The following is a 16,821-nucleotide window of genomic DNA, read 5'->3' as shown; positions in this document are numbered from 1 at the left end:
ATTGCAACAACTGCAGCAGGTAAAATGAAATAACAATAGCATGACCTGTGTAATCCTGATTCTTAGGTTTGTAGCTCCAAAGCTGTTAATAATATGTAAAGTTAATTCTTGTCTGAACCTCATTTAAATAAAGCTAGCTGTACCACAGTGTAAATTGTCTGTTGGTAGTAATTGGACAGACGAGTGCTTAAACTTGCCTGTTTTCTCCGTTAATCCAGGGCCCAGGTAAGCAATGCAACAAACTTAACTATAAAACAAATACAAAAGCTTCTTATTATAACTGACAGCTAAAGAAATACTGCACCCAAAACCACGCTAATGGTGCAAGGGGCATGCCTCCACAGAAGGATACTACATTGTTTCAGCATATTGCTTTGGCCTCTGAAACTCTCATTTGAGACTGTGACTTCTGGCTTGTGCTTAAAGCTCAAAGCTTTCTCTAATCCAATGTACTGGGTTACTAAATTTGATTTTGTGTTTTTAAGGTAGATTTTCATTGATTAAATAAAGCTACAAATTCGTTCTAAAGTGTGTATGTGGGTTTTTTTCAGCTTGCTTAGTGTAAATTATTTTCTGATAGTTGCTTCATCTTCAGAGTTAGCTTTGCTCCTGACAGTTCGTTTGTTGTTGACTGACATTCAGTCTTTGTGAATTGAAGGAACTAATTACAGAATTAAACTGTGATTTGGTTGTAAGGTTCTTTGAAATAAGCATACTTAAGAAGTAGTAGTAAGAATAAGGTACTTTAGAAGACTGTGAAGAAAAAAGCCTCAATATAAGTAACAGTATTCAGTGAGCCACAATGAAAAATGAGTAAATAATTCCCTGGCATAAATGAAGTATTAAAAAAACCCAACAAAACAACAATATGAACGTCCACCAAAAAAACAATGGCATAGAGTAGAAGATTAAGGACCTTAGACCCATAATGCATATCTTCTAGGCTCCCACACTTCTGCTTAGCTGGACTATACTCCTCATGGCACTGAATATTCAGAGGTCCTTGTGATTTATGTTCACAGACCTTGGATTTAAGACATGAAGCTTCTCCAGCCATCTATGTTCTATGGCTAAAGATGTTTAGCAGCATTTGTATCTCAAGGCTTGCATGGATTTCATACCTAAACTCATTTTGTAAAGCTACACATCTACCTTCCTATCGCAGCTAAAATGCTAAATCCAGTATCTGCAAATACTTACCTGCTCTGGTCACAGCAAACGCAGAGATGTCAAAGTGCTGCAGGATGCCTGTCCCTCCTCTTGCTTCTGTATTGCATCAGGGGGCTCATACTGCAGGTGTGCTGGTTTGACTGAATATAAGTTAATTCATGCAGTTAGAAACATTTCTTTTTCATAGCTAGTACAGTCATTATTTGGACTAAGTTTGAGAAAAAGAGATAACACCCCAGCACAGAGTTAATGTTTTTAATTGCTCTGCTATGAGATCCAAGGACATTCTGAGTGCTCCACCAACAGGTGTGAAGCATCGAGGAAGGGGGGCATGGATGGGGCAGCCCCTGACTGACATCCAGACTGATCAACAGGAGTATTCCATCCCATTAGCGTCATGTTTCATATCGAAGGAGAGTCGGGATCTTCCACTCTTTCTCCTTTGTTGGAGCTGGGACAGAGACCTGTTCAGGAGAGTTCTGTTCAGGACTTTCTTCAGTTTGGCCTTCTGCCATCCTGCCATTTTGCAGAGGCCTCTGGGCCTTTCTGCCTTTTTCCTCTTTTCCCTCTCTGGGATTGGTTGTTGGGACCAGGTGCTGTTTTCCTGGGACTGGCTGCTCAATGTGGACAGAGTTTGTGAAGAATTACATTAAGTATATTTTATATTCTATTTCTCTTATATATATATATGTTTACTAGTTGTTTATTAATATTTTGTTATTTTATTCAACTGTGTTTATCTCAACCCAAGTTTCTCCCTTCCCTTTTGATTCTCTCCCCTATTTGGAGGGTGGGAGGAGGGGGGAGTGAATGAGTGGCTATCCTAGTTGTATTGCTAGCTCGGGTTAAACCACGACAGCAGGTGACAGATCTCACTGCCCAGCTCTAACATCGGAGGTATAGATCAAACCAGTATCTCTCACCAGACTTTGTGTTCAAGGCGCACAACCTCTGCCAGTCCTTTTACAAGGTTTATTCATTTATACTATCCCGTTACTTGTTAACATGAAGTCCCTAAAAAGGCATCAAAGTAGGGATTAGAGACCCAGCCTCTTGCATGAGAGGTTTGTGTGCTGCTTTCTCTTTCGCAATGCTGTTTTATTGGCAATAGCTCAAGTATCCTGGCTATTAGCTCAAGCTATGGAAGCAGATCTGGCTTTCCAATTCAGATCCAGAGCATATGGGAGGCAGCTGTGCTCGTTAAGGAACCTGCACAGCTTGGATGCAGCAAGTGCCTGGGGATGGGCAGGCGGCTTGCCAAAAGCACAGAGGATTCCTGAGATGGTCATGTCTGGATGCCAAACACTGGATGTTTGTCATTCACACTGCCACAAGGGAGGGGAGCAGGCCTGAGGAGGCTGATGGCCCTGTAAGGAAGGATGTGGTTTGGAACGAGGAACAATGTGGAGCCAGGAGAAGGCCAGTGGAATTGACAGCACAGGGTTTGGAGTCCTGATTTCAGGGAGATGGATGAGATGTGGTAAAAGACTTTTAGCTTTGTGAACATTTTAAGATGCTACTAACAAGATGGAAGCTTGGCCACCACAACATTAATATCTGATTTAGGGCTGATGTCATTTCTAGTTGGACACTACATTTAGTCTTCACAAAAGTGAGAATGAAAGATAAGGATGCGGTAAAGGCCCGTAGCTGTTCTGGTCCAACATCCTCTTGAAAAAATAATATAAACTCTTTAAAATTTGAGGAACATTTTAAGTGTCTCCTGTTCCTCCTTGAAAAAGACATCCATTTCCAGAGCTTGAAAACCCCACATGTCTCAGTCCTTGCTGCTGGGACAGACAAAATGATGAAATGAGGGAAGCAGAAGTCTAATATGCCATGGGAGTTGCTTCCTGGGAATGGTCTCTGCGTGAAGTCCTGCAGCAGCTTGACCCTCTCCTCATAATCTAGCCGACCAATCTGTCCCTGTCCCTCCTACAAAAGCACCAGACTAGAAAGAATAACCTGCAAGACACCTTTTCTTCTAAGCAGCTAGACAAGAAGGGAATTGTAAAAATTTGCAAGGAGTTCACAAGCCAACTGCTGTCCTGAAAGGCAGACATCCCATGAAGCCTTTGGGAAGCAGCCCAACAGCAATCCCTGCCTTCTCCCCAGCACTACTGTCCCTATCTCATGGTCTCCTGTGGACCCTCAGCCTTGCAGTGCTGCAGCCTCCTCTCCCTTGCTTGAGCTATTGTCTCTGCTTGGTAAGCAGGTTCCTTGAGAACCTTTAAACCCATTTCTAGGAGATTTTCATCAAACAGTCCCACAGTTGGCATGTGTCCTGGTTTTGTTAAAAACAAGTTTTTTTTCCTTCTCCAGCGGGGTGATTGGACTAGATGGTCTTTTGAGGTCCCTTCCAACCCCTAATATTCTGTGACTGTGACTCTGTGATTCTATGATTCTGTGATGCGTTCCCAGGTTCTGTTGGCAAGAGGAAAGGGGAACCCCTAGCAAGCTGTGTCTCTAGCTGCCCGCCAGTTGCCTGCAAGGAGTCATGAGTGTCTTTTGAACTGTCCTCCACTCCTGCTGGCTTCTTGCTTCTGGTCTTTCCCACTTAGACCCAGCGTTACACACAGGCTTTCAGCTCTGGTTTTTGTTCTGCCTTTGTCTGAGTCGTGCCAGATGGAGATAGAGATTTCCACATATCCAAGGGTAAGCATGTTGGCATTAATGCAGGACTGAAGAAGAATAGAAGGGAGACTTGATAGGCCTTGTTTCCACCAGAGATGCTAAGAAGAAGAAATGATTAGTGTTCAATTTCATAGCTGGTTCAGCCATTAAAAACACTCGTAGCGTAGATAAAGGGAAGAAATGTCACTGTCTTCACCCAGGAAAAAGAGTTAGACATCCATCTCTCTCTCTCTCTATCCTCTCTCTCTCTCTCTATCCTCTCTCTCTCTCTCTCTCTATCCTCTCTCTCTCTCTCTCTCTCTCCTCTCTCTCTCTCTCTCTCTCTCCTCTCTCTCTCCCTAGGTTATATTAAAGTACCTCTTACTAAATAAGTATAAAATATGTGGTATGTACCCTAGTGTTTGAAGAAATGTCTCTAACTTTGTGAATTCCCATTAAGCCATGGTAAGCTTTCTGTTAAATTATATAGTTTGACAGTTCTTTCTGGACCTAAGAATAAACGAACACAGATATGAGAGTGGTTCTTTGGCTTTATCCTTGTGTAGTCTTAGTATACAACAACACAATGTTTGATTAGTAAGACTCCCAAAATATTAATAAAATAAGCACATCAGTTTTTATTTGGAAACCATCTTAAAATTAAAAGAGAGTTCAAAAGTATTATTGCTACTTCTAGCTGTCCTTACAATCTTACTTCCCTTTACTGACTAAAGTGTTTTTGCAGTGAGTTATTTTTGGTTGTGGAGTGTTCTGGTGTTTGCGAGAGGTGTATTACCAATAGAGTAATAATCCTGGCTTCTTCAGAAGAATGTCCATTTCTTCTCACCCCACTCCCTCACAAATTACTTGGTTTGAACATCTCTGTTTTAAAATGTTCAGGGAGTTAGGATGTTATCAGAGGTCAGACTTTTAATTAGGAATTAACTATTAACGGAAATAATTTTAAACTGTTAGATAAAGGGAAAAATAAAAAGCTTTGTTTACATCAACTGAGAAACAACAACCAGTAGGCTGTCGATAGTGAATATAAACATAGTTTGCCCTCTACATAGCTATTAGAAGTCAGTATACTTGTAGATTTAGTTTTGCCTATTGTGTAGTTGTGTTTCAGCACTATCTAGAGTGCATTGTCTATGTGCTTATGAAGATGCTGTTCTTCTCAAAGGGAACATAGGCAAGCAGAATCAAGGAAGCATCTGGGCTGGAAGGGACCTCTGGAGATCAGGTGGTCCAGCCCCTGTGCAAAGCAGGGCCAGCTGCAGAGTAAGATCCAACTTAAAAGATGGATCAAATAAAAAAATCAATCACTTTGGGGAATTCGGTGATGCACGTACTTTTGAAAGCAGTGTCCACCATGCCTTTAGGCATCAAAGCAGCACCTGTACACTTAAAAGAAAAGGGCCGTGCCTTCTCCAAAGATGTTGCTGTTTAACATTGATCATTATTATTCTTTATTTTGTCATCTTCACATTCTAACAAGGTTGGTCAGAGAGAAGAGCACACTTACTCATGCTCTTGCACTTTCACCTATTGCACAAAATCAAGGGTCAAGAACAATGCTAAACTGAAATCAAGGCAGTATCCAAGCCCAAGAATCTTTTGGAGCCTTGAACATGCCATAGATTTTTATCTTCACGTGTTGTCCTGTTTCATCATCAAGCATGTTCATCGCACAGTTATTACTACAATTAAAATTCTCATTATAGGCAACAGCAGTTTTACCTGCTCATTTTTGTGTTTAAATGGAAGAACTTAAAGGCTCGGTGCCCTTGTTCCTTTCCACCCTTTCCCTCCAAAGTTACTTATTTGGGGCATGGGGAGCCTGCAATTTTGTGCTCTGAACTGGATGTGTGCTGGCTTCTTGATTGCTGCATTTTGGCGGGTTTAATGTAGATGCCAGTCTGTGAACTTAGGCAACTTGTGGCCAGAGGGAGCGACAGTATTAATACCTAAATTGTCCCAGCAAGACTGAGAGGATGGTTGCCCGTGTCCTGAAGGTAGAACTCAAGCAGTGCTCAAGAATGAGATTATGCAAACACAGACTTACGAGCAATTGGGGGTTGGATTTTACCTGCCTGCATAGTAACAACCTCATTAAGTGATGTGGAATTGCTGTAGATGAGGTTTCTGTTTGGCCATAGTGGTGATGTGATGTATGGGAGAATTACAAGATTTATGATCTTTAAAACAAATATGTTGTAATGTAACTGTTCTGGGGATTTTAAGTTTCCAGAAAAATACAAAATTTCCCATGGGCATTTTAACAAGTTATTGTTCTTTTGTGACAGAGCTGTAAATAAGATTTCTTTTTTGGCCATCATTTTAGATCAACACACTCTTCCTTTTTCCTTTTTTTTCCCCCCTTTTCCTTTTTTTTTTCCCCCTTTCCCCTTCTTTTTCTTTTTTTTTTTTTTTCCTTTTTTTCGAGGGTCTTGCTGCATCAGGATACTGAGCTTCGCTTCAGGGATAATGACATACATTGTTCTGTGTATTCTTTGAGTAATTATAGGACAGAATTAATTTTTTTTCTCGCAGTTTTTCTTAAAGTAAAAAAGATAAACCTTACACAACAATAATGACAACAACAAAAAGCCTAAACATAAGCCTTGCGCCCGCCCGCCTCCCCCCCCCCCCCCCCCCCAAAAAAAAAATGAAAGAAAGAAAGAGAATGAGAGAATATAAGCTCAAAAGGTATATTTGCAAATAAATTTTGGAAAGACCTATACACTGATATAAGGAATGAAAGGAATTTTGGTAATCTTAGAGCAAAAACTGGTCCTTAAAAAAAAAATTAATAACAGCACGTGGAAGAGGCACACAGATAATAGAACACATCTGTTTTGGAAAGTTTAATAGAAATGAAAAAAAATCAATATATTTACATAAAGGTATAATATAACATTAAATTGAGAAGGAAACTAACTTTTTTTTTTTTTTAAATTAAAAAAACAGTTGGACAGACAGAACATGCCAGTGTAACTCTGAAGGAAGAAGCTGAAACTATGGAGACAAGTCCATCTGTTGCAAGCACCAAGGATGGTGTAGATGCTGAGAAAGACGATGACGACGATGCTTATACAGTTAAACAGTTGCCATCTTCGGAAGAAGACGCGGAAAACCTTGACCAGGCATCTGAGCCTCAGTCTTATGATCTGGGTTTTAAAAAGGTTTTTAAATTTGTTGGATTCAGATTCACCGTGAAGAAGGAAAAGACAGGGAAATCGGAACCAGTTCAGCTGCTTACTGTAAAAAAAGAAACACGAGTCCATGAAGGAGCTGGTGATGAAAAAGAAGTCAGCTCAGAAGAAACAGCGATGCCTGAGGATGCATACTGTGCAGAAGACAACACCAAAGACACATTGAAAAATGAACAAACAGAACCTGAATCTCCTAAAACACCAGAAGCAAATGAGATTTGTTCTGAATCAGCTGCCTTAGCCACTGATACTACATCACCATTAAGAAGATTTTTTACTCAGGGATGGAGTGCATTTAGAAAAAAGAAGAGTTTCAGGAAGCCTAAAGAAGATGAACTACAGTCTCCTCCACAAGAAGAGGAGCAAGAAAAAGAGGGCTCAACATTAACAACTGAAACCAGTGAAAAGGAGGAGAAATCTGAGTTCGAGAAGCAAGATGAAGAGAAGAACATGACAGCAGTAACTACTGAAGTGCACGAGAAGGAGCAAACTGAAGGTGAAAAGCAGGAGTCAGAAAAGACTGTGGCAGCCATAGGAGCTGAAGCATGTGAGAAGGAAGAGCTAATCAGGCATGATGAGCAGGGACAAAAAGAGGATGTAGCAGCAGCAGTTGTTAAAGAAAGTGCGATGGAGAAAAAAGCTGAAGAAGGTGATCAAGAAGGAAACCTGGTGGAAGTCTCAGAAGATCTTGGTCAAAAGGAAGAAAAAACTGAAGAAGGAGGAAAGGAAAGTGAGGTGACAGAGAAACTACTAAAAACAAGGTCAGTGGTACCTGTTATCACTGACAGTGTGAACGGAGAACTGAAAATGTCCTCGGAAGTACTACCTGTGGGAGAAAAACTGGAGTCAACTGGAGCCAAGTGTGAAACAGAGGACAAAAATGAAACGGCTTCTGAAGAGAAACTTGAAGCAGGATCTTTGGCTATTGAATTTTCTAGTGAAGAGCTCAAAAAATCTGAAGGAAGAGAAGGAAATAAACCTTCTTCACTGGGGAAAGAAACTTCCGATGAAAAAATAGAGGAAGCAGAATTGAAAATTTCACCCACATCAGAAGACATAACTGGAAAGTTAGACACACAAGGAGAAGCTCAAGATAGAACCACAGAGAAGAAAGCAAGCGAAGAGCATGAGACAAAACTGACTCTGGGTGCTCCTGAGTTGAAGTCCTTTTCTACTTCTGAATGTTCTGTTGACACGGAGGATGATCAACAGACAATCAAACCCACTGATGAAGGTCTACAGGGAAAAACTGGCATAGTTATGACTGATACTGTCAAACCAGATGAAGTAACCACAGAAATAACTCCTGAAGAGGCAGCTGGAAAGAGGCCTCCAGAAGGTATCACAAATGAAGCTGAACTGTTGTCTTCTCAAGAAAAAACTAAACCACAAGGCAGCCCTTTAAAGAAACTCTTTACGGGGACTGGATTAAAAAAACTGTCTGGGAAGAAACAAAAAGGCAAAAGAGAAGAATCTAAGTTAGGGGAACAGGGTGAACCAATTCAGCACTTATCAGATTCCCCAGATAGCCCAGAGGAACAGAACGGGGAGAGTTCTGCTTCTTCTCCTGAGGAGATGAATGAAATTCCTTCTTTGGAAAAATCTGCAGATGGAATGCAAGTCACTGAAAATGAAGAAGCTGCAACTTCAGATGTGGAGCGAAAAAGAGAAAGTGTCACAGCCTGGGCGTCATTTAAAAAGATGGTGACTCCCAAGAAACGTGTCAGAAGACCTTCTGAAAGTGATAAAGAAGAAGAAATTGATAAGACAAAGGATGGTGCAGTGTCTTCAACTGAAAATGCTGTTGATGAAAAGCAGGGAGAATTCAAAGAAAATGGGATGGACCAGAAACCAGAGAAAGCCACGGAAGAGCCCAAAAGAAAGGTTGACACCTCTGTGTCCTGGGAAGCTTTTATATGTGTAGGTTCTTCAAAGAAAAGAGCCAGGAGGAAATCATCATCATCTGATGAAGAAACTGAACATAAACTTGCTCAAGAAAGCCAAAAAGTGGAAGAACCTGGACAGACCAAAGAAACAGTAACAGATGCAATTCTTACCAGCTCTCAGGAGAGTGATCAAGGACAAGGGAATTCTTCCCCAGAACAAGCCGGAAGCCCATCTGAGGGCGAAGGTATTTCAACATGGGAATCCTTTAAAAGGTTAGTCACTCCAAGAAGGAAATCCAAAACCAGAATGGAAGAGAGGACTGAAGACTCTGTGGTGGGATCCAGCCTGGAGCATTCAACATCAGATGGTGAGCCTGGAAAAGATGAATCATGGGTTCCATTTAGAAAGCTGATGCCTAGGCGTAGGAAGAAAAAGTCAGATCGGAAGCCAGAGCCAAATCATCTTAAACAAACAAGAGAAGACATGGCAGAAACAGCCGAAGAAGATTCAGATATTCCAGCTGTTGTTCCTTTATCCGAATACGAAGCAGCAGAGCAGGAAAAGATGGAAGCCCAACAAGCAAAAGATGCTGAAGCGATGAGAGAACGAACCTCAGAGGAAGAGAGAGCAGAAAAATTAGAGGAGAGCCTAAGAATTGAGCAAGGACATGAAGGGCTGGTACATGTGGTTACTGTTACCGTTGTGGAAGGGGAAAGGGCAATCAGCAGTATTGAAGAAAGGTCACCATCTTGGATATCTGCTGCTCTGACAGAGTGCATTGAGCAGGCAAAAGAAGAGGAAGAGACGGAAACTGAGAAAACATTTGAATCAGATGTTCTTGTGGAAGAAGCAGTGGCAGCTGCTAAGACAGAGCCAGAGATGAGAAAGGATCGAAGTGATGACACCACAGCAAGTGAGCTAGAGCTAACCTCCGAAGCAGTGACAGCTCTGGAAGAGACAGCAGAAGCTTCCTGTGCTGAAGGAACAACGGAAGTGTCCCTTGCTGAGGAGACAACTGAGATGGTTTCTGCTGTTTCACAGTTGTTAGAAACCCCAGACACTACAGAGGAAGTTACACCTGTACAAGAAGTAGAGGCCACTGAACAAAATTTGAAAGAGTTAGACAAACAAACACAAAAAGTTCTTCAGGAAGTTGCTGAAAGAGTAAAGTCAGCAGATGCAGCCCAGCTGGTTAGTGAAAGAACCATGACAACAACTGTAATTACAACAGTGCAAGAAGAAATTGATTCAGAAATGAAAGATGATGCTGAAGATGGGCAAGTTGTAGGTCAGGCAACTGTTTTGCTTGACCAGTCCTTGAAAAAAGAGGAACATAAAGATGACCTCCAGGCACTGGGAAGTGCAGGGAGCATTCAGGACCAAACTGGACTTGAAGAGAGTGTCCTTCTGGAAGGTTCTGAGAGAAGTGGACTATCTGCTGGAGCAAAAGAAAGCACAGAAGGATGTGAAAATGTAGATGTATCTAGAGAGGAAAGCCAGTGTCAGGCACGTGAGGAACCAGTTGTAGAAGGCCATGAAGAAATATCTGAAGCTCAGAGAACAGTAGAGGAACCTTCATCACAAGACAGAGACCCTCACATTGTCAAAGCAGTCACTCCTGAAGAAGAGCCATTTCCAAAGCAGGAGGCTTCAGAACAAGAAAAACTACCCATGACGGATTTCGCAGTAGATGAGACAAGAGATGAATGTATTCCAGGAGTGCGCGCTGCGGTAGGTATTACATATAACACCAAGGTTCATCTGTCAAAGGAAAAAATCCGCAAGCATTAGCTATTATACCTACTTTAGATCCAGGTAGTAGCAATATTACTGCCAGGGTCCTTTTTTGTGCAGCCTGAGGCAACTGAAGTTTGTTTCCAGTGAGACAGACACACAGATGTCCATAAGCAGCAGCCACTGAGGCTTGTATGCAGATTGAGGTGGATGCAATTCCTGCAGAAATGGGTGGGAGATGGTTTGTGTGGATCGGAAGGTGCTGCAACAATTGCAATGAGGGCTCCTGCACAGCACAATGTGACTGAAGATATTATATGAAAATATGTGATACATATGTGATCTATATGGTACCATACATAGCAGGTGGTATCTTCAGTCATAGGCAGAGGTACGATTGTAGCTGAGGTACTTGTGCAAAGCGGGGGAAATAAATGACCCCAGTATCTCCAGCTTTAAATGTGCGGGAGTTCTTGTGGCTGATGTGTCCCTGCCTTCCTCTGTACCTCCCCACCAACTTGCTGGCTTAGTCTTTGTTTCAAGTGCTGCTGGTTATCCCTTGCTTTAGGCTGCCCTTTGTTTAATGAGCTGTGTGTCCTGAGAAACTGAACATGAGCTGGAATCTTGGTGACCCACTGATCTCAGTGTCATCATCTCGTGCTCTTCCCATAACCATACTCCTCTGCTTGTTTTTTCTGGTGCTTTTTCACGCAGAACACTTCTGGTCACTCCCTGTTCCTACCCTTTATCACAGGTCTGTTGCAATTCTCCACAGGTGCAGGACAAGATGGAGTATGAAACCTCTACCTTGGGGCTTCCACCTGAAGAGCCTGTGCAGCTTGAAGGAGAGGGCAAAACCCTCACGATGGGACCAGAATGCACAGAAGCAGCTGTCACTGTGGTCCCCATGAAACCTGAAAGACAAGATGAAATTCCTGACTTAGACTCTCAGGAGCAAACTTGTACCAAAGGAGTTCCTGGCAAGGCACCTGCCCAGAGAGAGGAAAAAGAAGATGATGCTGTGCTCCTTGGAGAAGAAAGCACAGAAGTCGCTGTTGCTGAGGTTCCTCTGCAGAACGAAGTAAAAACCTCTGCCCTTCCTTCAGAAGCAATTGGCTCAGAGGCAGCTGCAGATGCTGAGCAGAGTGTGAGGGATGGGGATGGCAGGCAGATTACAGCAAAAGATCCTGTGCCCTTTGTTGAGCCACAATGCAGAGAAAAAACAACTGAAATCCCCTCCCAGAGTGATGAAACTGAGGGTGGGAAAATGGAAGGTGCTGTGCCCAAAACTGAAACACACTTCGAGAGGGGTACCCCTGTCACTGAGGCCCCCACGCAGATTGAAGCAGACAGTGTATCTAATGTAGCGTCAATATGCCCAGATCTCCCTGAAAATGGAAGCACCATCCTCACTGACACAATTGCTAAGAAATGTGAAACACTAAGCAGCTTAGCTGAAGAAGAGACTGTGGAAAAAGAAGAAAAACTTGCAGAAACCTCCACCTGTCAAGACTTTCAGAAAGAAGATAACAAAAATGAGCACTCGATGGAAGGAGCCAAAGAAGTATTTGAATATGGAAAAGGGGAGGCTGTGAGAGGTGCTGAATGTTCAAGTGCTGTCCAGCAAGAGGTTTTAACTGTGCAAGAGGAAGGCTCTGACTCAGCCTTCCCACAAGCTAGAGGCTTGGAGGCTCTCACTGTGCCTGTGCCTGTAGCAGCTGCAGCAGCTGAAGAGCACATCATGGCAGAAACTGTGACACCCGCAGACACAACATCTGAAACTGTACAGCCCTTGGCAAACACAGCAGAACAAATGGCTTCTGAAGGAGTCCCAGTTGCTACTATTGACTTTTCAGGCTGTGGGACTGCAGAGCTTGGTAGTGCAGGAGCACCTGAGCCTCAAGCATCTCCCACTTCCATGAATGGAATGTTAGAGGAGCAAGAGAGGCCCCAGAGTACAGAGCAACCCAAACAAAATGGTATTCCTCTAACTCACAGTCTGTCTCTCACCCACACAGAATTTGAGGACGTTGTTCAGTCTGTGAGTATAGAGTCTCGGAGCACGAAAATTGTATTGAATGCCATTGAGACAGCTGTTCACAAACTTGCAGAAACAGAAGAGCCAGCTGCCTTTGAGCCAGAGCAGTGCATTAAGTCCACAGGGAAAAGCCCATCAGGTACAAATATACCTGAGCTTCTGGAAAGTACGCAGGTGGATCATCAGATTCCAGTAGGCACGGAAGAGATATGGAATAATGAACAAGAGCTCCGGCAATCACGAATAGTGAAAACTGCTACAACAGCAGAGTCTGCAGAAATTCATGTACCTGTGGAAAAGACAAAAGACATGCTGTTAACTTCGGAGGTGCTGGAAGATGGACAAAGTGAGAATTCTTTAACAATTGTGACTAGCCCTGAAGACATTTCAAGGGGAAGTGAGAGACTTCAGAAATCAACACTAGAACTAAGTACTTCAGAAAATTCGACCAAAGACCCGGTTGGCCGGATTATGGAAATACCAGACCAACATACAGGTCAGCAAATGTGCAGAGAAAGTGAAGAACAACAACATCCCCTGCCAGTGGAGGATGGAAAAACACAGACATGGGAGAATGATAGTTGCCAAGAAGCAACATCTTGTGATAGTCCACAAAGTCAGAACTCAGTGGCTCCTGAGGCCTTGAATGTAAGTAGCATTTTTAGTCAGCAATTTCTTTTTTTTCATAGTAGTTTTTGGAGTCTGTAAAACTGTCTTGTTTTTTTTTTTTAATTCTGGTGAAAGACTGCTCCTCAGTTTAACCAACAGGCCACAGATTATCTATATATATATATTTTTTAATCATTATTTCTTTTCCCCCCTCACTTTACTGCCTCTATCTTGGCTAACACTTTCTTTTCTGTTCTGTACAGCTACCCTCATTTTAATGGACTTTGACTTGGCCTGTAGTTTAGGGTGATATTTCTGGGAGGCAGAAATGTGGTTTCCAGCTTTGCTAGATACACACTCATATGGCACGTGTTTAACGTATGGGATTTAATCTGCAAACATGTTTCCTCTTTAACAAAGCTCTTTGTAAAATCCTAAGGGATGTGAGTGTCACCTTCCATGATAAACCTGGAGTGCCCCATGTACTAAAGCTCTTTGCACTTCAGTGAAGTCTGAATCAGAAATGATAGGTACAACTTCTCCTTAGGATGTTTACTACGCTTGCTTAACTAAGTCATGAGACCTTTATCTCTATCTTTGAGAGCTGCTTGGGAAAATAAGATATTTTTGAGAGAGTAAGTTGTCATTAATATGGCTTTTTTTCACTGTCGTCTTTCTTTCAGATGTGCTAAGCATCCATGTGGCGTTTGGAGAGATGCCAGTCCTAGAGAACAACTGACAATCCTGCAGCAAAACCAGGAGCTTTATTCACTACCCTTTATTCTTGGATGTTAACATCTGCTTTTTTGAAGACTTCACCCTTTTTGTCATTTCTATGAAAAAAAAAAATGGCTTTAATGTTCGCTATATCTACACGTGTGTTCCACTTGAAGGGCATTTGCCTTTGCCCAAAATATACCATTTAGACTGGAGATACACAACTGAGTGAATGGACAGACCATTAAATTTGTGCCACAGTTTTTACCCCACTTAACGTGTGTCTTGTCTGTCCCACCTCCTTGAATCCTTTAGCTCATCCCTTAATCCTCCTACCTTTCTGCAGTCCCCTCTACTCCCCGCATCTTCCCTAGCTGCCTTGATTTGACCTGCAAGTGGCTGTAGATGCTGCTTGATTCATGTGTGAGGAGGAGAAGGAAGGCTGGCTGATGAGAACACATGAGACTTCTGGCTGAGTAGCAGACTTGTCTTCATCAAACAGCAGGAACTGGATCACACACAAATTCTTGAGCAAGATACTCAAGATTGCTGCCTTTCAGTCCCATTCAGGTATCTCTATCCATCCTTCAGTTGTATCTGTGCAGGCCTGATTTAGTCAGAAATGACTTCTACAGTGTAGCTTGAAAGGAGATTGAGAATACCCTTCTTCTTTTGTTCCAGACTTCAGGTCTCAGGACTAGACTGTAATGTGTTGAATATTTATATGTATGTCTTAAACCCAGTTCTGATTTTAATGTAGAGCTATGATACTTCTGTACTATTTAGGTGTACCCTTAAATGAATTTTGTAGAGTAGCTTGGAGCGGAAATTGATACCATTGGAGCGGAAATTGATACCATTGGAGCGGAAATTGATAACATGTACTTTCCTATTTATTGTTCCAGGTTTTTCCCCTTGTAAAATCTCTCAAAAACTTGGCTGCCTTGCTTTGAATATTTATATGTATATCCTAAACCCAGTTCTGATTTTAATGTAGAACTACAATACTTCTAAAGACAAAAGAGGCCTGACCTGTGTCAGATCCACCAACCACTTCTACTCGCAGTCTTCCCTCATTTCTGAGAATCCCATAGACTTACCATTTCCCTGCTGTCTCGCTCATGTAACAACCCTCAAGTCACATCCCTCTCGTTTCAGAGTCTGCTCATTTCTGGTCACTGCCCCATCCAACCCCAGGCCTTTACCCAAACCTACACCATCTAACATCCTTCCTGCAGAGAGCCTTCCTCCTTTCCCAACCCCTGCTTGAACCTCTTTCCTTATCACAGCAGGTGGAGTAGCAGGAAGGAGGGTAAGGGCTTGGTGATGCATTCTGTCTTGGATTGCAAAACGCTGATGAGAATTTTGGGCTGCTGAGATCTTAAAAACCTTCAGCTTAAAAACCAACAGCTGTAGACCAGAATGAGCAGGGCGATTTAACAATGGGAAGAAGCCCCAAGACTACGAGTCCTGGGGTGTCTGTCCCCAACAGGAGTTGGTCCTCTCTTTTGTTGTTTACATTAAAATCAAATACGGGGTACAAGTCCAAACTTGCAGCTCTGATTTGAAAAGTGAAGGTTACAGATCACACTTTGTGAAACTGATGCCCATCAAGTTGAACAATAGCTCACTATCCTACCTGTATAGTAATTTATTTTAAAAACAACTTCTAGTGTACAAATGCTCTTGTTATGGCAGGGCTCGCCTCTCCTCGAGGCTGCACATACAGCAAGCAATGCAACTGCACCGGTGTGATTGCACCATCTGGTGCTGCCCTGCGTGGAAGCATCGAAAGATTTTTTTTTTTTCCTTACCTCAGAGCAAATTATATAAATGTTTAAAGCCCAACAATGTGGTTTCAAACAATCCCGTCTATGTCAGTCCATCGTTAGCAGCAGCTTCCCCCCCTAGCTTTGGGCAATTCCACCAACCTCGGCTGGTTTCCACAGGTTTAAGTTGGCTTGCAAGTTAATAGTGCTCTTAATAACACCTCACAAGTGCAAACTTGGCTGAATTTGTACAAATAGTATACCTATGTACATTAAGCCATATTGCAACAACTGCAGCAGGTAAAATGAAATAACAATAGCATGACCTGTGTAATCCTGATTCTTACGTTTGTAGCTCCAAAGCTGTTAATAATATGTAAAGTTAATTCTTGTCTGAACCTCATTTAAATAAAGCTAGCTGTACCACAGTGTAAATTGTCTGTTGGTAGTAATTGGACAGACGAGTGCTTAAACTTGCCTGTTTTCTCCGTTAATCCAGGGCCCAGGTAAGCAATGCAACAAACTTAACTATAAAACAAATACAAAAGCTTCTTATTATAACCGACAGCTAAAGAAATACTGCACCCAAAACCACGCTAATGGTGCAAGGGGCATGCCTCCACAGAAGGATACTACATTGTTTCAGCGTATTGCTTTGGCCTCTGAAACTCTCATTTGAGACTGTGACTTCTGGCTTGTGCTTAAAGCTCAAAGCTTTCTCTAATCCAATGTACTGGGTTACTAAATTTGATTTTGTGTTTTTAAGGTAGATTTTCATTGATTAAATAAAGCTACAAATTTGTTCTAAAGTGTGTATGTGGGTTTTTTTCAGCTTGCTTAGTGTAAATTATTTTCTGATAGTTGCTTCATCTTCAGAGTTAGCTTTGCTCCTGACAGTTCGTTTGTTGTTGACTGACATTCAGTCTTTGTGAATTGAAGGAACTAATTACAGAATTAAACTGTGATTTGGTTGTAAGGTTCTTTGAAATAAGCATACTTAAGAAGTAGTAATAAGAATAAGGTACTTTAGAAGACTGTGAAGAAAAAAGCCTCAATATAAGTAACA

General features: G+C 42.1%; 1 protein-coding gene across 1 annotated transcript; it reads left to right on the top strand.

The window, feature by feature from the left end:
• The first annotated feature begins 2,571 nt into the window (after positions 1-2,571).
• LOC135986937 (A-kinase anchor protein 12-like) lies at positions 2,572-14,058 on the top strand. The gene is made up of 4 exons (XM_065631492.1): positions 2,572-2,650; positions 6,757-10,619; positions 11,398-13,308; positions 13,953-14,058. The coding sequence occupies exons 1-4, from the start codon at positions 2,572-2,574 to the stop codon at positions 13,959-13,961; spliced, it is 5,862 nt and encodes a 1,953-aa protein (XP_065487564.1). The 3' UTR covers positions 13,962-14,058.
• The last annotated feature ends 2,763 nt before the right edge of the window (positions 14,059-16,821 follow it).

Source organism: Caloenas nicobarica, chromosome 3, assembly GCF_036013445.1.
Source record: "Caloenas nicobarica isolate bCalNic1 chromosome 3, bCalNic1.hap1, whole genome shotgun sequence".
NCBI classification, from domain to species: domain Eukaryota; kingdom Metazoa; phylum Chordata; class Aves; order Columbiformes; family Columbidae; genus Caloenas; species Caloenas nicobarica.
Note: the sequence above shows the minus strand (reverse complement) of the source record. Positions and strands in the feature narration are given on the sequence as shown.